Below are 25000 nucleotides of genomic sequence, written 5' to 3'. Positions count from 1 at the left end.
AAGGATGAAAATAGTGAGATAGCAAGCATAGTTAAGAAATGAGGAATGGATGGAGTACATAAGAACATAAGAAATAAGGGAAGCTGCAAGAAGCGACCAGGCTTACACGTGGCAGTCCCTGTATGAAACACTCCTACCTATTTCCACCTATCATCCCCATCCATAAATGAGATAGTTAGCACCTGATGGACATTATGTTTGTGAAAGGAACTGCTTTGGGCAAACACCTCCTAGCAAAGAATGATTCATAGGTACATGTTGGGGAAGAAGTGTATCAAAGATTAGACGGCAACAAACGAGAGATTAACCCCTAAAGGACTTGCAGTGGTGATTTTTGTCCCGCTAGGACCACCCCTCCTTCACTAAACATAAAAAATACCCTGTATTTACACACACCTTAAACTTAGCCTGCAAAGGAAGAGCAAAATGAAACAGATTTTATACCCAACATTGTCTTCCTTTTTCTAATGATGCCATCCAGATGTCTCTATATGCAGTAGTTATGGAGAAACAGCAAGTTAAAGAGGAGAGTTTTGGAGGGGATGAGTCACTTGCCCTGAGCTCTCTTTACACATGCTAAATAGTTTTATTGAGTTGTCGCCCTTTTAGATTCTCACTAAGATGTGTAGCAAGTGGTTGAATGCAAGTAACGCTGAGGTCAGAGGGCAGGAGGGAGCAGGCAGGGAATTGGATTTGTCAGAATCACTATCACTGCATTCAACCATAGTGAGAAATGGGTGGGAGGTCAGAGACTGAGAGATTAGCCTATCTGGCAGGCAACATTACCTAAGACTGAGCTACAAAAACTGACACAAAGCAGCTAAGTTTAGCATAAAAATTGCAAAGTGGTCATAACTACCTCTGGCCGCTAGTCCTTTAAGGGTTAAGGAAAGATGTGTCATATGAATTACTTTAAACAACTCTAGAATATCTGAATACCATGGCGTGCTGTTCAAGAAGACACCAGCGATACAGCAGGTCAGCATATGCTCTTTTCATCTCATCAAACTGCTGGTTGTGGTCACAGTCAAGGAACCTGGGAGAAAAGTACAGACACCTCACAGCATGGACATCTTTTATTTCCCGCTGCACCTGATGTGTCACTCTAAGACAAAATCTCAGAAACTGCAATTCCCCACCACTCCAAAATGCTGTTTTTAGTCCTGTAGTGAGTATAGAGTAGTTTACGGAGAAACAAAGATTTTATATATTTTGTATTTATTGAAGAAATTTTTTAGTGTACATTTAATTAGGAGACGTTAATGTGAAAATGTGTGATATATTCGGTGAATAGCTATTTACTTATCAATCTATTTCAAGTGTTATCCATTAATTTACATTTTTTTTATTCATTTTATTTATTTATTTATTTATTTCTTTTTTTACTCACTTGATGGAATTCTTGTTGAGTGGGTCTGAGGCCTCCCAGGGTGGGTGATCAAGCTCCTGGGATGGTCGTGGTGCTTCTGACAGTGATCCTTCAGAGTTGGATCTGTTAAGTAAATCAAGGCTATGTCCAGCACTCACAATTTAACATTTTCCCCTGATATTTCAATATTTTCCAAAAACACTTGTCTCAAAATATGGAGATGATCCCCTTAAACAAATAAACTACTAAAATCAAGTTTTTATTTATACAATAACCTGAATGCTGAATGAACAAATCTGAATTATCTCAATGACAGTAGGAGGTTTTTGATTTTGCAAATTCCACCTGAATTCACAGTTTTTGTAAGGACTTGTTCCAACACTAGTTTTAGGTAGTAGCAATACAAGAAACTTGTTAGAACCAAATCTGTCCATGCACATTTCCTGGACTCTTTTTAAGTCTATTTTTTCCTTCACAACTTATTCTATGACCTCTCTTCTCTTCACAATTGCATTCCTTTAATTCAGTTATTTCATTCAGTAATTTAGGCCAGTCTCATGAAAGTTTGTGTAATACAATTAAACAAATACAAGAAGGTAAATACCTATAACTATCTTCCCTTGCCAGTTATTCCTACCTGTTATGCCTCACCATGCAGGTGTCCCATCCTTCCATTGTAAGGCAATGAATGGTGTTATAAGGAGATCCTCCCATCTGAAAGACAGCAAGTAGTGTCAAATGTACTTTAAATTTCATTAATGAACTGAAAGAAGTCTCTACATTTCTCACGATGGATCAGGCTCATGACACCGTTTTAGTATGCTTATACATTTTTGGAATGTTAATTGTTATATTCAAAATTGTATGCAGTATGGTTTAAACAAGCCTTGTCTCAGCTGCTGTCAGGGCAAAAGCACATTATACCACACATCTGATTTATATCAGTTATTAATTCTTTCATCTAATATGCCAACATACAACCACTCACTGTTTAAGAAAGCTGAAGAAAATTTACTGGACACAACCTATATCTGAATGATGTACTTGCACACAAGTGCACCACCAAATAAAATGTCAAACACTTTTGCTTAATACTCAAAATATCTAATCAAAATAATGTTAAACACAATCTGGAATGTTTCTAACTGTTGAGAAGAGCAGGGGCTATCCATCAAGTTTTCATGAGGTTTCTGCTAGCCAAGTTCCACTCTGTTATACAGTATGTTGTTTTCCTATTCAATCCTTCTTCAGAATGAAAACTGCTGGTACTAGCCTCAAAATGTCCATGTATGTAACCCAAGGTGATCATAGCTTATAATGCCAATAACTGCAGTAAGCTTAATATAAACTTGATCATCCCAACACTTGGAACATGAATAAAAAGTATATTTAATTGGTCTTAAACTATATATTTCATATGAGCCAAATAAGTAACTTAAGCCTTCTGATTAATAAAACTAGGTAAAGACTGACGACTTTAGGATCAAAAGAAAAGATTCATCATACACTAAAAACTAAGAAGCATGGCAGCTGAGAGAGAATAATTCATGTCATGGCAGGTGATACAAGTTAAATTAGTCTGGGAGTGACCATACAAGATAATCTTGTTTTTTGCTTAGTATTTTACTGTGAGAAGCACCTAAGCATTTATTACCATGCATCTAGAGCTTTCTTAATGTAACAACACCAAGGAATAACTAAATATAGACAACTTTCTTGTTGTGATAGAAGGGCACAACTCAATACAATAACTGAATTAAAGACAATGACAATTTAGTAATTGCATTTGGGACTTTGAAAACCGACTGTTAAGAAATCAATACTCCTCTTAAGTAAAAAATTATCTTGCCGTGCTAAAAAGGCTGAAGTATTCTGGTGGTCAATAGAGCTGACAAGTCCACTAAGAGGAATTACTGTAAGGCTGTTCCCAAACAAGATGCCTTCAGCCAGCATAGCATGGTACCTGGCTTAACCCCAAAGAGCCAGAGCCACAACATCCATACAATGGCTCTAGTCCTCAACACTTTGGACATGACCAAGCACAAGCATTCAGTGAAGCCTCACTAAACAGTCATTAAGAACCTCTTGACTGAAACATGAAAGATGTTAACAGGTCTTTTCTTAGTTGAAGACCTCATACTTACACTAGTTGTTCAGAATATAAGTAATTAACACCTTGTCATAAATTAAAATCTCCAACAAATCAGTTTGCTACAGTCTCATGGGACTCTGCCATAATGTTTAAATTCAACTGTCTGTCTCTGTTCTAATATTGATCTCAACGTTTTTCATAAATTTTAGAACTACTTTGCTATTGTATCAAGAAATCTTTACATAGCTAGCACATTTTTATAACATGATTAGGTATAATTCCCTTTGATGCATGAGCACACCAGGCACATGAAGGAGTAATGTTAGGGTGTGATAAATGTATTATTAAAAAAAAAGGACCGAGATGATCTTTAGGCAAGAGATGATAAACAAACCTGGGGACATGAATATACACTAAAAATATATATATATATTAAAATAATGTCAGGAAATTCAGCTTCCAAATAGGAGTACTGATAGTTAGAATGAACTGGAGATTGAAGTGTTTGAATGAAACCAAAGGAAATCCAAGATAGCATGATAAACAGCAGATGTGATGATAAGACAACACTAGGTTTTCTTAATCCTTTAAATTACAGCTAGGTATATAGGCTTAAATCCTGTACACTATGAAAAGGTAAATAGTAAATAGGCTTAACTAAATAGGTAAATATACCAACATACTACACACCACAGTCCATTCTAAGTAAAGTGCAACACTAGCAAACTCCAGATGAGTCCTCACACCCTCTCAGTTGTTATGGAAGCAAAAGAATAGAGAGGGATATATATATATATATATATATATATATATATATATATATATATATATATATATATATATATATATATATATATATATATATATATATATATATATATATATATATATATATATATATATATATATATATATATATATATATATATATATATATATATATATATTTACATCTCAGCACTAAAAGTACAAACAGACATACAAAACAGATCAAATTTTTATATCAAAATGAAACACAACACACCTCCAGTAAAGAGATACAAGCAGTAAGGAAATATTACCAACAATTAGTAAATAAGAGACAAAGAATTATTCCTGATAGTCATTAAGTGTTATGGAGTAGGGCATCAGGACAGAATGCAGCAACATACCTTACGCCAAAAACGGTCCAGCAAGAGGTGCTAAAAGAGAGATTCATAAAGGTAAATACCAGTGACAAGACACAGAGTACATCATATAACCCATTACCACACTTTTGCCTCACTGTTCAAAATACTGTTTAAGCAAAGTATGAAGTACATGCTGAAGGAGGATAAAGTGTTGAAGAATAACAAAGGGAAGACAGAAATATACAGGAATGAGGCATATGGATGGGAGCAAGTGGACATGAAGTACAGTGCACACCAATTTACCGTGCTGGTCTGTGATAAGACATAATGTACTTCATCATTCACTATTGACCTGAGGCTTACCAAAAGGTACTAAGTACAATTAAAACTGAAATCTTTCTGAAGGACCAACTATACTTTGCTTTAATGTTTTTTCTTTTCTTTTTTTTTTTGAGTTTCAACTCTTTTCACTCTCATTCTATGTCCACATTTGATTTGTTCATGTTATTAAGGATAAAAATAAGCTACCATGCAACTTTGTTTTTAATTTCATTTTCATGCTTAGTGTCCATAATTCACTTGCTTGTGTCTGTACTGATATCAATAACCTATTTGGCAGGTTATTTTTCTTTTATTTATTTCTATATATCATGTCTTTAATATATCCTACTGCTTTCTACTAAGAGAAAACTCTCCCTAGTGTTTCTTCCATACTTCCATACCCACACATACTCATACTATCACTATCCTGAAACTAAGGTTTCATATTCACTTGGGTCAGAATTTGCCACCTTAGGGAAGTCTGCTTAGTGGTGCAATTGTGTCAGAAAGAGCAAGTGTTGGTAACATGAATCTGGAGAAGCAGAGGCAGTTGGATCCCTTATCAACCAGGAGGCACTGATAAATAGGTAATAAGATCAGAGATATGACAATGACTGGATATGAAAACAGCATCCAAAAGCATTAGTCTTTCTTTGTTATTTGTTACTGAAAACAGAGATAAAAAGTGTTTATATGCCTAGAGGAAAAGTGTAAAAGTTATGGTTTTGAATATCAAGAATGATTTCAGGAATGTGGTGGAGATGACAGTTCAAAAGAACAAAGAGAGGCTGTAAGAGGATTACAGTTCGTCATTGGATGAAGGAGCTGCAAGCTGGGCATACTTTGCATTTGTGAAGTAATGCTTGGAATGTTCACTTAAAAAAAATAAAATAAAAATAAATAAATAAATAAATGAATAGAAATAAAATAAATAAATAAATAAATAAATAAATAAATAATAATAATAATAATAATAATAATAATAATAATAATAATAATAATAATAATAATAGTGTGTGTGTGTGTGTGTGTGTGTGTGTGTGTGTGTGTGTGTGTGTGTGTATATATATATATATATATATATATATATATATATATATATATATATATATATATATATATATATATATATATATATATATATATATATATATATATATATATATATATATATATAGACACACACACACACACACACACACAAAGTAATGTGTGATAGTAGTAATGACTTACTGACTGCCAAATGAACAACTAAGAGAGCAGGCATTGCACTGAGCAATGAGAGGTGGTAGCTTAAAGGTCAGCATTCCAATGTAGTGATCTTGAAGACCTGAGCTCAAGCTCATACTGAGTGGCCAAAGAATACCCATATGCTTCCTGTCAATTCTTATCTTGAAAAGTAACAGCATCAGGGAGTTCTAAGGAATGGAATGAATCTGTAAAGATGTCACTCTAAAAACCTGCCTGCATCACAGCTAGGGGCCAACCATCTATATTTCCAAAAAGTAGAAAGGGAGGACCATTTACACACCCAGTTAGAAGTTGCAACACAACTACTTACCAGTACTACAGGGTAAGGAATAGCCTATTATGGACTAGTAAATGAGGAACATAAGTTACCTGACTAGACACCATAGCTTTAACTGAAGGACTTCTTTCAAGTATACAAAACAACAAGGTGAATGCAGTGTTTAAATAAAATGAGAGGTAAACTGATGTCTCCAGAATAATTATTAAGCATATAATAAAACAGAAGAGCAATAATTATCAACTTGATAAACACAATCAGAAAATAGAGTGAAAAGTGTGACCATGATTTTGCAACACTGTGATAAAGAATCCAGTCATTGCTCCCAGTTGAATTTTGCTCGGCAACATTTGGCAACTCTCTTGACTAGACTGTACAAGAATAAAGATAGTGTGCTATGATATGCTGACCATAGAGGCTTCATGCTATTACCAAGTCATAAAAGTGGTTAGGAGAGAGTCTAATTAAGAAAGGAAATGATATGAGTATAAACAACGAAGTATGATCATGTTTTGAGCCAGGCATAACTAATGGAATATCTAGAATCAATTCCAATATTCTAAGGAAAGAAAAGGTCAACATAGTATGCAGAGAACTGTTGTTCAATTGGCTGCCCACAGGTCAAATCCAGCTCTTGAATTTTTTTTCCACAGCTCCTCTGATATAATAATAATAATAATAATAATAATAATAATAATAATAATAATAATAATAATAAATTATGCTAATCAAATATTTACTTATCTACTCATTCACCTACAAAACATTACGTGAACAGACTTTTATCATGACCAGGTACAACTGAAAAACTATTTGAACTACAGTATTATAGGAATGAAACAAGTGATTGGCTAAACCAATGAAGTGACTGTAAAAGCAAGTACGTAAGATGATTACTTTATTTTTGTTTTAAACATCTCTGGTGTAGAGTTCACATGGTTGAGACCTTCAAGTGGATACCAAGATCCAAGATAGGTGCTCTGAGGAGTATTAAGCAAGTCACAAAATGCTAATTAAAAGTTACTAGTGAAGATGTTAATACAACTGTACTGAGCTTCAAGAATCAAGAAAATTACATAGAAGGCTGAAAGCTTGCAAAAGATGTGCATGTATGTACAGTGACCACAAAAGAAATCTATGTATCAAGAAAAATTCTCACACACAAGAGCACTTATACATTCATAACGCAAACCCATCACCTTGTTAGTGAAACTGATTATACACAAGGCAACCATCCAGCCTGCTATCCCCATCCTCTCCATTTGTATCTCCCTTTCTCTGCTGCTTTTCCTCCCCACACAATTATTCTAATTATTCCAGTTTCCCCATCTTCTCTCTGCCCACTTAATTTCTCACATTTATAGATGCATACATACAAATCCACACACATTTCATTATCCTTATCTTCTCAATGTCTCAGTAAATCTTGATCTTTACCACTCATATACCTTTATGCCTTTCAACATGTAAAGGGACACACAAAATCACTTTGCAATCCCTGCCTCATCTTAATTCATTCCCTTTCATACAGTCTTTTATTTGGTTTTCCTGTGTACAGGGAGATCCTGATGATATAAGTGGTCAGTTTCCATTAGGATTGCTCATACAGCAAATTCTCATGTAACAAAACAAGTAATTAATGGGAAATAAGGGATTAAGTTCCATGACTCCTGTCAAAGGTAAGTTTTCAAGCTAAAATGTACGATATCAAACACAACAAACGTGTCTATATTACAGAACTGTTGATAAAGCAATCTGAAAAAGAAAAGAGCATACAAAAAAACATGATTTCATATTAATTAAAGATATAAAATGTGTATAACACTCACCAATGAGTAATTAATGCGTCAGGTAGAGTAACTCACTCACCACCCTTGTGCCTCTTAACAATTTTTACCTTCTTTGTGAGTATTATTGGTACTCTAGCTTGCTTAGTCTTACTGCTAGAACTCGCACCAGAATTCATTGGCCACTTGGAAGGAACAGTTAGCAATCGAGAGGCAAAGTAAGGCACAGTCTATACACCACGTGGTCAGTCACATACACAACACCACACCAAAGACAGTGAATGAAAGAACACGCCAGCAGTAACACTGTAACACATCCAAGCACCAATCAGTCACATGAACCAATGTACACTGTACTTGTACTGTATTGTAGATATGCTTGCAAGCAAAATGATGATAGGGCATGAGTATAAAAACGAGCAGTAAAGCCATAAGGGTGAGAGTCTGAGAGACACCAAGTTCAGCTTAAAAGAGAACTGCCGGGGGGGAATGGTAGGTAAAGGACAAGGGAGGGATACACAGTTGTCTTCCAGCACTCACAAACTTGTCTCTGCACACCTGAATCATCATACATCACAATACAGCTCAAATGTGTTAGTAAGAGGGTGCAGGAAGGTGCACATTTTAAGCTTTGTAATTTTACTGGCCTCAGACCAGAGCTCATATCATTAGACTTATGTTCTTGTATAAAGAAAATAGTCCCTAATTTAATCATCTCTTATCAGATTCTTGTATAATGGATGTTCGTATAATGGGACCTCCCCACTACCTAACTTCTCTTCTCAAACACACTCATCCCATTAAAATAAAAAGGCAATCCTTGGGCTAAACTTGCTCTCTTATTATGAATCAGTCTCTTCTCCACTCATGGCTTGTCCTCCCCACTAAGGAACCACAGGCAGCTGGCAAGGCAAATGCAGTGCTCTTCCCTCAGGAACACAGGCCTCCACACCAAATTTTGAAGGGACAATAAATTTTGTGTAAACAGCTATAAAATGAAAGAGAACTAAAGCAAATTTAAAACTTTTATAATCACACTACCAAAATTTTTGCAGTAGGCACCCTCTCTACCACTGGGGTCACTCAATGAATCTGATGCCACAACAGTAAATTTTCAAGGGAAGGACACTCCAAAAAGACAATGGTAAAGTGATGAGGACACAGACTGTAGCAGTCTATGCATGTGGAGTGAGAGGAGGAGAATAAATATATGAATGGTGTTAAACATTTTGAGATAAAAGATGTTGCAAGTAAATAGCACAGAGAAGTAATAGGCTGAAATTTCAAAGATCCTAGAATTCAAGAAGACTTGCATACAAGTGTGTAACTTGAAGGCTTGCCATGAAGTAAAACAGGCTGACTTATGTCAATATGAAACCCTCATTTCAAAAGGTAGTCATTTTTAGGATGCAAGGACATACACAGAGAAGCTTCTCTAATTCAGCTTTAGCTACCAGTACACTACATTTGACTTATGCACCCTCATCTAATATCTAGAGATCATCTTGTATATGTTTAAATTATTAATCAGGTCTCAGCAACTATTGTGATCTACTCCTGTGTTCTCTATTCAATGGTGTGCAACATGACATTGTCCTTTTCCATCCCACCTTGAAAGAGTCCCTAACATTAGTGACATCCTATGTAACTCCCTGCTTGGTTACTTTTGTATTTCCTCCTTCCCATAACCTGAACTCCTTCAAGAGGGAGGCTTCAAGACACTTATTCTTCAATTTTGTATGATCCTTTGACTTTTCTTTAGGACCGGCACCTAAATGGGCCTTTTATTTTTCTTTAGGCCAGTGCCCCTCTTATACACACATACACACACACACACACACACACACACACACAAACACAAACTGTTCTTTAGACATAATAATGGGAAGATGAAGAAGGAAGGTGTATCAAGACTGAAAGATGTAGGAAAAATCTATGAGGATGCACAGGACATGGCGGAGGTTATGAACAATAGTTTCCGATCAGTATTTACTTTGGAAGGGGAGTTTGATGCTGGGAGGGATAAGTTGGTGAGGAATATACTTAGTACAGTTCCAGTCAGTTATGAGGAAATACTTAAGATGATGGAAGAACTTGATGTAAATAAAAGCAACTGATCCAGATGGAGTATCAAACTGGATATTGAAGGAATGTAGAGAACAACTGGCTGATAAAATTCAGTCTAGTGGTGACATCACTATCACAGGGAAGAGTACCAAAAGATTGGAAGAGAGTAAATATTGCACCAATACACAAAGGAGGAAATAAGGAAAACCCACTAAATTATAGACCTGTGTCCTTGACTAGTGTTGTAGGAAAACTATGCAAAAGAACAATAAAGGAAAGATGGATGGAACACTTGGGAAGAGATAAAGTTTTGTTAAATTGTCAATTTGGATTTAGGAGGGGAAGATCATGCTCCATGAACTTATTGTCCTTTTATTCAAGAATGATCAATATTGTGCAGGAGAGAAATGGATGTGTGGATGGTGTTGTTGATTTCCATGATAAGACCAAGATTGGAATATGTGGCAGTGGTGTAGTCTCCTCATATAAAGAGGAATATTATAAAACTAGGAAGAGTACAAAGAGCAGTCACTAAGATGGTTCCAGAGCTGACTAAGTCAACCTATGAAGAGAGATTAAGGATGTTGGAAATTCCTACCCTTGAAAATAGGAGAAAGAGAGAGGGGACTTAATAAACATCTATAAAATGATAAATGGTATGGAAAATGTGGACAAAGAATGTTTTACAAATTTAGACACAGAGTACAAAGGGACACAGTAAGAATTTGAAGAAAGTTAACTGTAGAAGAGACATCAAAAAGTATAGTTTTCCTCACAGAAGTGTGAAGAGATGGAATGAACTCAGTGAAGATGTTGTCAATGTCGTAACTGTCCATGCTTTTAAGACCAAACTGGATAGATAAAGAGACGGGATACTACGAGATTACTCCCTTCCCGTAAACCACAACTAGGTAAATACAACTAAGTACACACACACACACACACACACACACACACACAAAATTCAATCTTCATCACAAGCATCTGTTTCATGATTTACAGATTATTCTTTGCCTGTCTCCTTAAATAATCTCTATAACAAACATTTCTCCATGTATTATTTCTTATTCTACATTAGTTACAAAATATTAAATTCTCAGCACCATAAATTTACTTCAATCAATCTGTCAGTTAAAAATCCCCAGCAGAAACTTTGATTACAACACTACTTCAAATCATATGTTCAATCCTGTATGACATCTTTCCACTTTTAAATCTTATCTTCTTTCTTTGGCATAATACCTAAAATAGTCATGGTCCTACATGACATTTCCATTCATAAGTTTCATAAGACTTCAGTTCACAGGTACAGGTTAATATTTTATCCATGAAGTCTGCTATTTCTTAAATATGTCAACAGCTATAAGGCAACTGTGGTGGTGGTGATAGCTAATAATGATTTGTACTTGCACTAATGAAACAGTTGATCTCCCTCTAATACAAATTTCTGTGATATGATTTTTGCCTAACACAGCCTAAAGATGTAAAAGGAAAGTCTTTTCTTATGTGACCAAGATACACTCTTTTCACATCCACATTTCACATTCAATACACTTGCTGCCCACAGCCACTTCTCGGCAGCTCACTCGTAAGTAAAAGTGAAGTAAGACCTGCGAGGCACTTATTCAAACTGAACAACTCTTTTCGCTGAATCGAGTGCATCAAGTCACTATTTCAAATAACTCGTGTTTAGGACTAGAACAGCGAGTGTCACAAGTGAGTAAATAGGAAGCCACTGAGAAGACAGTGGGAGGGATCAAGGATCTCCAAAGTAAAGGCATCAACAATCTCCATTGTATTTTGGTGTGAAATTTTACCAATAATGGGCTCAAAAAGGAGACTTTGGGTGAGGGTTCAGAAAGAAATAAGGGGCTTCAAGAGTTCTTCTAAGGCAATGGCCTTGCAGAAGAAAATGATCATGTTAGAGGAAGACAGATTGTATTCAACAAACCACATTAGATCTCTTTACCTAATCCCACATAGAGAATGGCAAGCCCAGCAGGTGAAGACATGATAGTGGTACTCTCAGTCCCACATAACCCTTCTTGCCTCAGACTTTTTAGTGACATGATGTTCAACAGGATATACTGATGATGGGAATATTAAATATCACATGTGCTGCTGCACTGGCCATGTCCAGAACTATAGAAAACACAGGTAATATATTATAAATGTTTTAAGAGTTATGTGTATATCAATATCATCAATCTTTATATGTTTTTTTTTTTTTTTTTTTTGTGATGATACATGCATGACACAAAGATCTCCACTGAAAGGAAGCAATCCAGACAAGACTTTTCTCTTGTGGGGAATATAAATACAGAATAATGTGTTTCCAGTCTCTACTTCACCTGTTTCAGTCACCTTTTTACAACATACTGGAAATATTGTGGCAGTATTCTTCTAGTCCCCTACCAAAGGCAAATATACATACAGGTATATAAATGCAGATAATCAAAGTTCCTGAGTGTTTCCAAGCACAACAAGAACTGATAGAGCCAGAGGATACAAAGAACATTTATAAAATCTCAACACTCACATTGTTAGTCTCAGGGCGGCTCTTGCGTGTGTATGTAGCATTCTGAGGCTCTGTCTTGGTGCCAAACACACAGGCTAGCATAGTGGCTGTTTGCACATCACAAAGAGCTAGGTAATGGTCCAGTCTGAAATAGAAAAACATGAGAAATTACCAACAGAGACTGAAAAATAAAAATTGCGTGATTCCTGGGATTTTTCTCATGTGTATCCATTGACATAGGTAGAAATCAGGTACCTACCATCTGATAGCATGTCCCTAGTGCATTTTCATATAAAACTTGTCCTCTTCCCTTATACAAAAAGAAGTACACAAAAATGAAGTACACAGACAATTTATAAACACATTTTTGTCTACACATACACACACTTGTCACTGTGTCTATTATTTTTTAAATACAGGAGTTGATATGCAGGTATGTGGATGTGTAAACACATATAGGTGCCTAGTCTCAGTACTCACCTATACAGGGGCACCAGAGACTGATATATAAATAAACAGACAGATATTCTTAATGGTCAGTGACTGATGGAAAGTGATAAGGGTTGGATCAATTCACACAAGTTCATGAATTGGCAAACTTGCTAAAGTATTTATCACAGGCAGACTGATGCACCCAATATGCTTGATGTTTTTTTTTTTTTTCTGATCTTTGGCCTTTCAGCTTGATATTTTAAAAAAAAAAAAAAACAGTGAAACCACTAGAAACTGTTCAAACCTATCAACTTAACACCACTGGAGAAGTCAACGCACATGGAGTTAATCAACTTGCGGCCAAAGGGATGATGGGCCCAAGGGAACTCTGTGTTTTGTGCTGAACTGGGGCCCAGTGAAGCTGTGTGTGCCGCCAAAGACCACACCTGCCAAATACAAAAATAATGCAAATTTTTTTAATTAAATAAATAAATAAACAAAAATATTGTAGTAACATGATAAACAAGGTAAGTTTGATCTTGGTGAGGAAACTCATTCATAACCTTAGCTTGGCATTTGCATATTTTTCAATTCACAAAATCTATTTATTCATTAATTTATCTTCTTTACTTCATTTTTTATAAAGCCACCAAGCCACCACTGCCATACTGTGTACGCACAGAGGCCAATGAGTCTTCAGGTATACGGGTTTGAATCTTGGCTGTGGTTCAAGGATAGGAAAGGCATCCACTTGGGGTAGCAGTTCCCAAACGCTTAATCAAACTCATCCACTAGGAAGCACCATCCCAGCCCTGATTCATCAAGGGAACCCAAATTTTAAAAAAGAAAAAAAAATCTTCATTTAGCCATCAACCTGCAATTATGAAGTGGCTAAAGACAGGAGATTTGAAGAAGCTTGATGATTGCAATGTTGATGGCCTAACAAAAAAGAAGTAAATGGGTGAATTAACCCTTAAAGCACATCAGCCATGATCGTGGCTTTTATGGCATGCCACTTCACGCCACAATCATGGCTCTCTTCAAATATCACACTCATTTTATGACACATAGTTTGTTTATACTTGAGGATATACATCATACATCAAGCCCTGCCATTGGTCCTTTGTTTTCAACATGATGGATGGCGGCCAATCATATCCCAGTTTTAACAAGGATTTGTTTATGTTGTTGTGAGCTTCTAGATTTTCCCACCTAGAGTACACATTCACGATGTATGCAGTATATTAAAATTTTTACCAGATTCTAGGCAAGACTGCAAATATATATGTACTTCTGTGAGCAAATAAGTATTTCAGGCACATGATACATAACAATATGTGATTTTTTTTTTTTTCTCTCTCTCTAATTGACCCAGAGAAGACCAGATGGTGCAGTGATGATGATGTCTGATGGCAAGTGTGAGGTGACAGGGGAGGTTTCTAATCTAGAGGAAACTGAACTTGATGAGTGTGCCGAAACTAGTGATGAGGAATTTGACGCAGATGACTTGGCTAGCAGTGGCATAAAGGGTCATGACGATTTTGCTACTCTGACTGCAAGTAGTGTAAATGACAGTAGTGATGACAATGCCAGTTGGCATATTTTTTTTATTGGTTTTTTGTTGCCCTTGGCCAGTGTCCTTCCTACATATATATAAAAAAAAAAAAAAAAAATCAGCTGGTGCATCGTCTGCAGGGATGGGAGGGTGGGCATCAGTCTTCCTTTTACAGGAGCCAATGGACTCAACATCCACCCAAGAGTGAGGTCATGCCCACTGAATATTGTAGAAAGTTTTTTTTATCACTGATATAAAAGATAAAATGGTTCTATAAACAAATAGGTATGCAGAACAATGGAATCATAAATATGATGAGTACATGAGTAAAAAACTGAAGTCTGTGGTATATTATGGATCAAAGAACGTAAAAGTGCCAGGAGAAATTATGATATTTCTAGCAGTAATAATGAATATGGGGCTACTCAGAAAACCAACTCTTATGTCATACTGCTCTAACCCCCAGCCAGTCAACTCCATGGTTCAATGCTCACCTCAGTAGAAAAAGGTTTCAGCTGCTACAAAAGTTTGTTTATTTCAATGATAACCAAAAAAATGCCTCCAAAAACAGATCCTGTTTTTCAGTTATACAAAATCCAGCCTCTTATGAAGCATTTTCAGAAAACTTGGTTGAAAAAATTTAGTGAATATTAAGTAAAATAAAAGAATACCCATATAAATTTATCTCTCCCTCAAAATTTTCCCTGTTTTATTTTTTCATGCATAAATAAGTTTCATTTGTCCATTTATGATTATACCATAACTAAGAGCAACCTGTAAGCTTTCAAATGATATATAATTGTTCCAGTCTTTATTAAAGTAATTTGACTGAACACTAAAGTAAGCAAGGGAACATCTGTTAACATTAATTACCCATTTTTTTTATGTATGAAACTTAATACTGCCCACATATTTTATCACATGCTATAAGGGTTAATATACTTTGTGAATTAGAAAATATATAAATGCATTCACTAAAGAATGACTGACATCCTCCTACCTGCACCAAATCTTTACGGCCTACAGCTGCAGCAGCATCCCTGTTGTAAGTGCAGCTGCCCACAACATCCCCCTCATCTAGCCTGCAACATAACAAAAAGACCTTCAACAAATGCTATTAGTTATCATAATTCAATACTGTACTACCACATATCAAACTGCATCACATGACAACATCACCATTATCCATTGAAATGATAACACCAGCATACAACACACACAATCACCACATAACATGGTATCACCATAAAAAAAAAAATAAATAAATAAATAAATAAATGAATAAAAAAGAAATAATAATAAAAAAAAAAAAATATATATATATATATATATATATATATATATATATATATATATATATATATATATATATATATATATATATATATATATATATATATATATATATATATATATATATTTTTTTTTTTTTTTTTTTTTTTTTTTTTTTTTCTTTATTTATGTATTTGTTTTTTTTATGGTGATATCATGTTATGTGGTGATTGTGTGTGTTTTGTGCTGGTGTTAATATATATATATATATATATATATATATATATATATATATATATATATATATATATATATATATATATATATATATTTTTTTTTTTTCTATTTATTTATGTATTTGTTTTTTTTATGGTGATACCATGTTATGTGGTGATTGTGTGTGTTTTGTGCTGGTGTTAATATATATATATATATATATATATATATATATATATATATATATATATATATATATATATATATATATATATATATATATATATATATATATATATATATATATATATATTAACACCAGCACAAAACACACACAATCACCACATAACATGGTATCACCATAAAAAAAACAAATACATAAATAAATAGAAAAAAAAAAAAAAAAAATATATATATATATATATATATATATATATATATATATATATATATATATATATATATATATATATATATATATATATATATATATATATATATATATATATATATATATATATATATATTAACACCAGCACAAAACACACACAATCACCACATAACATGGTATCACCATAAAAAAAACAAATACATAAATAAATAAATAGAAAAAAAAAATATATATATATATATATATATATATATATATATATATATATATATATATATATATATATATATATATATATATATATATATATATATATATATATATATATATATATATATATATATATATATATATATATATATATATATCACCTGTTCTTTTTAACCTAACTAAACTTCCTCAGTTGTCCTTTTATTGAAATCAGGACTCAAAAAACAGTTAATGATCACTCACCATCATCACCATAATCATCATCATCAGCTTCACAAGGCACCAGAAGCCAACATGGTGTGATATCTGCTCTAACAAACCTAATTATGATCATGACAATAGTGACTGGTGATAACAGAAAATTTTTCAAAGTTATATTTCAGCTTGAACTCAACTCAATGTTAGAAATTAAGTTAGATTTTCTAATTCATAGGCTTAACTTATTATATAATCACACTCATTAATCATGTGCCTCTGTTTGAAAGGCTTGGCAAGACACTCTCAAACTCACACATAAGTAGCACCAAGATCCTTAGAGAAGGGCATCAGGCACTTGACATCATAGATGAGAACATTGCCAGCCTTGAAAGAACGACCATTTTCATCCTCACTCTTGCCTCGCTTACTCTGCACCTTCTGTTGAGAGATAAAGCTGAAGAAGGTATTTTCCAAACATCCACATAAAATATTGGTCAGCTTCTAAACCTCTGGAGCATAGAAGGGTAACAGATCCATATTTTCTGTATTCTGCATATTTTTATTTACTGTTGAATGCTCTACTACTCGAATTCCCCCATAAAAACTTTTCTTCACTTCCTCATTCTTCTGTTACTATGACTACCACAACCAATACCAACATGGAAGAGAATGTAGAGCTTTAAAGGAATCTGGTATACATAACCAACAGTTTCCGGAGAAATAAGACTTAGTTACAGTTACAGGGCATCAATGTGAATCATGATAATTGATGACCACACTACCAACACACTTTATAACATCACATCACATTCTCTGGTCTGTCTTTGCTATTTCTCTCAAAGGCACTCCTGCCCCAGCACACACTACATTACACTACCTCCATATATGAAGCACTGCTTCTCACCTTATCTTGATAATAGTAGTTGGAGATGGAAATGTTGTGGTCCGTTGAAGGGCTTGGGGAAACAGTTGGATAGCTATAGTTATACTTGGGTGAGGTAGGTACAGCACCAGAGATCTGAGGCAGCACATTGGTAATATAAGCAGCCAGGGCAGAGAGAGAGCGTGGTGTTGAAGATTCAGTGCGTGAAGAACCTTTCTTTAGGAATGTCGGCCGAGCAAAGCACACCAGCACATCTGTCAGTACCATATCACAAACACATGAATGCCAAAAAAAAGGTCTCTGCACAGAGCTGGCTACAGTAACCATCTCAACTATAAAATATCTGGCCTAGTATTTCATTTTCTTTCATTCTTTTCAGTTGGCCAAGCCATCACAGAGGTTGTATTTCTATCACCTCTATCACTCAATCACAATTCATTTCTTTATTTCACAAGATATGCAAAATCTACAACTAATTTTCTTTATCACCTATTGCTCACATCACTAGGAACTCTCATCCAACTCATCTCTACTGCCTGAATCTTAAAACTATTGATGTCTATATGTCAATAATTTATGTTTGGTAGTTTTGTATGATTATGAAGCATGATGAAAAGGATGAGACTACTATATATATATATATATATATATATATATATATATATATATATATATATATATATATATATATATATATATATATATATATATATATATATATAAAAACATCATCTACATACCAGGTTGGCAATGCCACACTGCTTAGCCCAGGCAAAGCACCACACAACCACACACTCACACACACATCACTCACACTCTTAGCCACATCAGTCCTTGGCAGAAAGGGATAGTCTTGTGGACAACCATACTACTCTTCAGACAGCATTCTGGTTGTAGCAGAAGCATGCAAGTATTGCTGCATTAGACTACTTTGAAAGGGATGGTTACAAAAATTTGATCAGGTATAAGATGGTATAAAGCAAATGCCATCTTATACCTGATTAAATTTCTGCAACCATCCCTTTTCAAGTAGTCTTAAGCAGCAATATGTCACCTGCATGCTTCTCCTACAAAATGAATGCTCTTTGAAGTGCTCCCAAAAAAGTTCCTGTTTGCTCCTACTGTGAATACATAGCCATGACCCATTTCATTCATTTATCAAAGAATAGATCCCTGAATTTTTTATGGCACCTTGTATATTATAACAGATTCACTGTTTTATTGCCATGCTTGCTACCTTTCTTTTTATCATCAGGCCAGAGAATCCCACATATCTCAGCCTCTGCCAGGCTCTCCTGTCACTCCCTCCAGGTTTCCATCATCATGCACAAATGAACCAACATCTTCAAATTTTAGATGCATTTCCCATAATCTCTCTTTTGAAATTTATAACATGTTACTAATAATATCTTATTTAATAAAATTACAAAATCAGTTACAATAATTTTGTCCAAAGATCTTAACTGATGCCTATTTCGTACAACTCCTACATGGAAGAGTGGAAGTGTCTCAATTTGGTCCTGTTCATTGTTCCCTTATTGACATCACTCATCTATCTGTGATGACTAGCTTACCCAGAATTCAAAGGCTAAATGCAGACTGCAGTATTTGCATGCATATACAGTATTGTCAGTCAACAGAAACCTGACTTACCAGCACTTGAAAACCTAGCACCTGAGGTCCTGGGGAAGGGAACACGGTGGTCCTGGTAGCTGCCGTACACCTGGCCTGTTGGGTACCCTGAGCTGAGCTGGGCTTCTACTGAGCTGATTCTTTCATCACCCTGTGAGACAGTATGATTGCTGTTATAATATCTTCTATGAATTGCAAGTCAACATGTCTTGAACCATGAAAATATTTAGTTTATCCCTAATTGCCTGCACAAAATAGTCAAAATAAGGCACTACATGCTGAGTAAAGGCGAAACAATGCAAAAGAATATGAAGACTTGCCTTGAGAGGCAGGTTTAATATACATCTGATTATCCTAACTTACCACAAAAAAAGTTATCAAGATGATATTTTGTTCCCAAGAAAACTTAGAAATCTACTAAAATTAGCAACAATTAACTAATTAAGCAAAATTTACATTGCTGTTAACACTGAAGTATTTTGTATCATCTGAAAATACTGCTCACCTAAGTGAGAGGAGCCTGAGGTGTGTTGGCCTTTACTTACCAGTAGTGCCTTAAGATGCATCACAAATACTCTTATGCAAGGCTCTAGGCATGCCTTGCGCTTGCGCTGGTACTGGCCCGCAGTGTTCTTCAGAATCTGAGTGAAGAAAGAGGCAGACCTTGAATTATCTCTTATTCTTACAAGGAATGTCTAAAAGTTTTGAAACTTTAGTTCTTTGCAGATTTTTATACATATATATTTTAAACCATATTTTTTTTATCTTTGCAAAAACAACTATGGAGTTGCATATCTGGAACAAAATACATATATACAGTATATTTCAATAAGTAAACTGTCATCCCAATAGAAGTGGTAACACCCACCTTGAGCAGTTCAGCTTTGCAAGCATAGTCAATAGTTGTGCCATAAGAGAATCTGAACACTGGTGTGTGCTGCCGGGGGTATGTGAGAGGGAAAGTGATGGTGAGGCAGACAGTGTGACCGCGATGCTTAGCCGTCACCTGGCACAGACGCTTTTCTATTTCTGTCTGTAAATGAAACATTGCAACTCATGCTTAAACAATTCCCAGTTTTGCACAGCAATTAGTATATCTCATAATCTGTTTCCTTGATATACACTTATGACAACAGCTGAATCAGCTGTGACCATCATACATTCAGTAAACTAACACACAATGTCCATTCTATATGTACATAACTTCAGATGAAACATCTCTTAAGACTGAGGAATTCATTTTGGCTCTATCATCTGTCTGTTTACTTTGATAATCATTAAATGTTATAGTTTAATGAATGATTGATTTATCTGTCTATATATCTAACTTTATATATCTATCACCATTGTCATCACTATAATCAATTACAAGTGCACAGATAAATGACAGGTTCTTTCATACTTTTCCATGAGCCACAGAAGTGTGTCAACTTATACCAGTTTCTACCTACAAATTTTCAGTCTTATTTTTCTATCTCCTATCAGCTCTTAATGCACTTCCCATTTTTATGAGTCTTTTGCTCTTTCAGTTACCTGCTTTTCCAGCAAGAGGTTCTATCCATCTCTATTTTTGCTTTAGTAATAAAAACTATTACATTCCCTTTTATTTCTACTAGCTTTCTTTTACATCTTCCTGATTTTTCTTATCCTGCATGAGCATTGCTGTCAACAGTGACTTCTCTGCTACTCTTTGTATACTGGTACTTCTTAACTTATTCTCTACTGATATACTAAATTCCTTTGTTCTAGATCATAAGAGTAAATATACCCACAGATTGCAGATTGCATTTCCACTTGGACAGATACGAATCTCTTGAAATTATCTGCATGTACCTTGTGCTTTTTATCTTATTCTGGTGCATCTCTCTCTCTCTCTCTCTCTCTCTCTCTCTCTCTCTCTCTCTCTCTCTCTCTCTCTCTCTCTCTCTCTCTCTCTCTCTCTCTCTCTCTTCTTTTCTTGATCACCATTTAGTTTTCCTTCTTTACCTAAGTAGAGATCAAATATGAAAATTTCACCTTCATTTACATTGTTACAACATTAGTACTAGAAATTAGTTCATGCATGCCACCTGATAACTACAGCAGTTTTGTTTAGATTCTTAACAAGATCTCCTCTTTTTATACAAATAATTGTAATGACTTATTCTATTGCATTTTTTTTTTTTAGAAGGCTTCTGGTATCATATAATATATATATATATATATATATATATATATATATATATATATATATATATATATATATATATATATATATATATATATATACGAGTCTGTAAATGAAACATTGCAACTCATGCTTAAACAATTCCCAGTTTTGCACAGCAATTAGTATATCTCATAATCTGTTTCCTTGATATACACTTATGACAACAGCTGAATCAGCTGTGACCATCATACATTCAGTAAACTAACACACAATGTCCATTCTATATGTACATAACTTCAGATGAAACATCTCTTAAGACTGAGGAATTCATTTTGGCTCTATCATCTGTCTGTTTACTTTGATAATCATTAAATGTTATAGTTTAATGAATGATTGATTTATCTGTCTATATATCTAACTTTATATATCTATCACCATTGTCATCACTATAATCAATTACAAGTGCACAGATAAATGACAGGTTCTTTCATACTTTTCCATGAGCCACAGAAGTGTGTCAACTTATACCAGTTTCTACCTACAAATTTTCAGTCTTATTTTTCTATCTCCTATCAGCTCTTAATGCACTTCCCATTTTTATGAGTCTTTTGCTCTTTCAGTTACCTGCTTTTCCAGCAAGAGGTTCTATCCATCTCTATTTTTGCTTTAGTAATAAAAACTATTACATTCCCTTTTATTTCTACTAGCTTTCTTTTACATCTTCCTGATTTTTCTTATCCTGCATGAGCATTGCTGTCAACAGTGACTTCTCTGCTACTCTTTGTATACTGGTACTTCTTAACTTATTCTCTACTGATATACTAAATTCCTTTGTTCTAGATCAAAGTATAAAGTATATATATATATATATATATATATATATATATATATATATATATATATATATATATATATATATATATATATATATATATATATATATATATATATATATATATATATATATATATATATATATATATATATATATATATATATATATATATATATATATATATATATATATATATATATATATATATATATATATATATATATATTGAGAGTATATATATGGACAGAAGATTCTCTTTCAAACATGTTTGGTTGAAAATGGTGGCAAGTTCTGCATTTTGTATTTTCTTAAGGACTCTCTCTTTATTCCTTAAAAGTGTCCGATTCTCCTTCATGTGCTGTGTGATGACATCTTTATAGTGTGTCATCTCTGCCAAATTGCAATTTTGGGTCCGTACCCTTTCTTCAGTGGCTGCAGTAGGATGCTTCACTCTTGATGGTTGGGGAGGGAATGAATAGCTGCTCAGAGTGGCTGGGGTTTAAGGCCACTCACTGCCTCCCACACAGTGTCATGGTTTGTGATTGGCTGTTCTGCAGCACCATTGTTCTCATGCTGGGCAAGACATTCAGGTCTTCTGATTGGACGTTGAGGCTCAGCTCATCTTCTTTGATGTACAGTGCTTCTAGGATGGTAAGGTGCTTATCACTGGGGCAGGCTGTGATGATTTCTGTGTTTTCTTCTAATATTTTCCTTGTAGCCATAACTTGTGTTCTTCCAGATATTCCTTCAAGGAACCTGACATGAGATGATTGCAGAGGCATTTGCACAGCTTCATTGTAGTCATGCAGACATAGGTGGAGAGGAGGGCTTCACAGTTCCCTTGTTTACAGATGAACCTATAGACAACAAATGATTGCTGAACTTGTCTTTTCATCTAGTTGGGCCTGTTTCTGAGGAGCAGATGTTTTTTTATTTTTTATTTTTATAGTAGATGACCAAGTTCACGCATTTTTCAGAGTCGGTTCAATATTTGCTTCATTGCTCTTTCTTCTTCTTTGTAGGCACTAGTGTACTGCACTCTTTAAAATATGTTGATGGTTTCTTTCTCCCTTGTAGCTCCTTCTCCTTCCTGATCCCAGTGGCCCATAATTCTCTTTGGTTGTCTATGTCTTTTTTGTTGAAGCTGTTGTTTGGTAGCACTTGTGTGGAGCATTCTATTTCCTGATGGTAGATACCTTGTATTGTTGGGGGCACTTGCTGAAAAGCTTTGCTTACTATAAAGGCTAGCCCGTATTTTTGTACAAAAATCCATGTATTTTTTATAACTAAGGCTGTTTAAACAGCTGTTTTTAAAAGGCTGTTTTATAACTAAAGTGTTTAAAGTGTTTAAAGTGTTCCCATTCAGGCAGTGGTCAGGGTTTGTGGGCTTCATGTAGATGTCGTTGTTAAAAGTTTCTTGGTCTTTTCTTATCAGGATGTCCAGGAATGGTGTTGCTCTGTTGGCACTGTGCTCAATGGTGAAGTTTAGTTGTGACATCTCTTGTAGGCAGCATCTTAGTTGTTCTATCTCTTCTTTCTTTGTGGTTTTTACGAAGATGTCATCGATATATTGGCAGTAGACCTCTGGTTTCTTGATTTTCTTGAAGACTGTCTCTTCCGCACACCCCAAAAGGAAGTTTGATAGTAGTACTCTGAGTGGAAAACCAATAGCAGCACCATCAATTTGTCTATACTTTTCTCCGCTGGAGCAGGTGAAGGATGCCTCTTGCATGCAGCATTCAAGGAGGTCACAGAGTGTTTTTTCAGGGGGGTGTCCATAACAACAGCACCCCTACCCTGGACATCCTGAAAAAATGCTCCCTGGGTCACAGACCCGAAATCACGATTTGGCAGAGATGAAACACTATAAAGATGTCATCACAACACACAAAAGAGAATCGAACAAAATTTTGAACTCCTTATCGCTTCAGTTGCAGCACCAAAGTTACTTGAATTCAAATACTAAAAGATGTAGTAAAAGCTGCCATTTATTACTAATTTATCATTACTATAATTATTTACTTAGTTTTTATATATTTGGAGAAAAGACACAGATAAGATAAATGTGATCCCATTGAAAAGCCTCAATGTAAACAAAAACAGCTTTCATCACTGGGGAGTTATCCCGAGCCACTTGTGGCTCTCTCAATGACCCACAGCACCATTACTATTGCACAACTGCATTTTTCCAGTAGCTTTTCCCAGCAGCAAGATGCCTGAGTGTTATGATCACCATTTTGACAATAAGTGGGTTGCTCCTTTTTGTGTCCTGTAAGATTGGTGACAAAGAAAATACCTGCACAGTCTAAACAGTGTCTTCTGATGAGTTCTGTCACTAAGTTCATTCAATGCATCATTTCTGGATAAATAATTTGTGAGCTGGAGATGTTGTGAAGCAGCCATGTTGGCTGTGGAAGCATTTGTCATAAGCCACTA

At 34.8% G+C, this 25000-nt stretch overlaps 1 protein-coding gene across 2 annotated transcripts in view; it reads right to left on the bottom strand.

The window, feature by feature from the left end:
• The window catches only part of LOC135101864 (GATOR2 complex protein WDR59-like), a 52351-nt gene that overhangs the window by 2405 nt on the left and 24946 nt on the right, over positions 1-25000 (bottom strand). Inside the window, exons 12-23 of one of the 2 annotated variants that reach the window (XM_064006146.1) lie at positions 20449-20613; positions 20126-20221; positions 19602-19731; positions 17970-18202; positions 17379-17503; positions 15779-15860; positions 13563-13669; positions 12813-12936; positions 4613-4642; positions 2007-2083; positions 1391-1492; positions 940-1036 (exon numbers count right to left, since the gene is read on the bottom strand). In XM_064006146.1, coding sequence (XP_063862216.1) covers positions 940-1036; positions 1391-1492; positions 2007-2083; positions 4613-4642; positions 12813-12936; positions 13563-13669; positions 15779-15860; positions 17379-17503; positions 17970-18202; positions 19602-19731; positions 20126-20221; positions 20449-20613 — 1368 coding nt within the window. The remainder of the gene's footprint in view (positions 1-939; positions 1037-1390; positions 1493-2006; positions 2084-4612; positions 4643-12812; positions 12937-13562; positions 13670-15778; positions 15861-17378; positions 17504-17969; positions 18203-19601; positions 19732-20125; positions 20222-20448; positions 20614-25000) is intronic. The other variant, XM_064006147.1, reaches the window with a different exon arrangement.

The sequence above is a fragment of the Scylla paramamosain genome, chromosome 7 (assembly GCF_035594125.1).
Source record: "Scylla paramamosain isolate STU-SP2022 chromosome 7, ASM3559412v1, whole genome shotgun sequence".
Lineage (NCBI taxonomy): Eukaryota > Metazoa > Arthropoda > Malacostraca > Decapoda > Portunidae > Scylla > Scylla paramamosain.
Note: the sequence above shows the minus strand (reverse complement) of the source record. Positions and strands in the feature narration are given on the sequence as shown.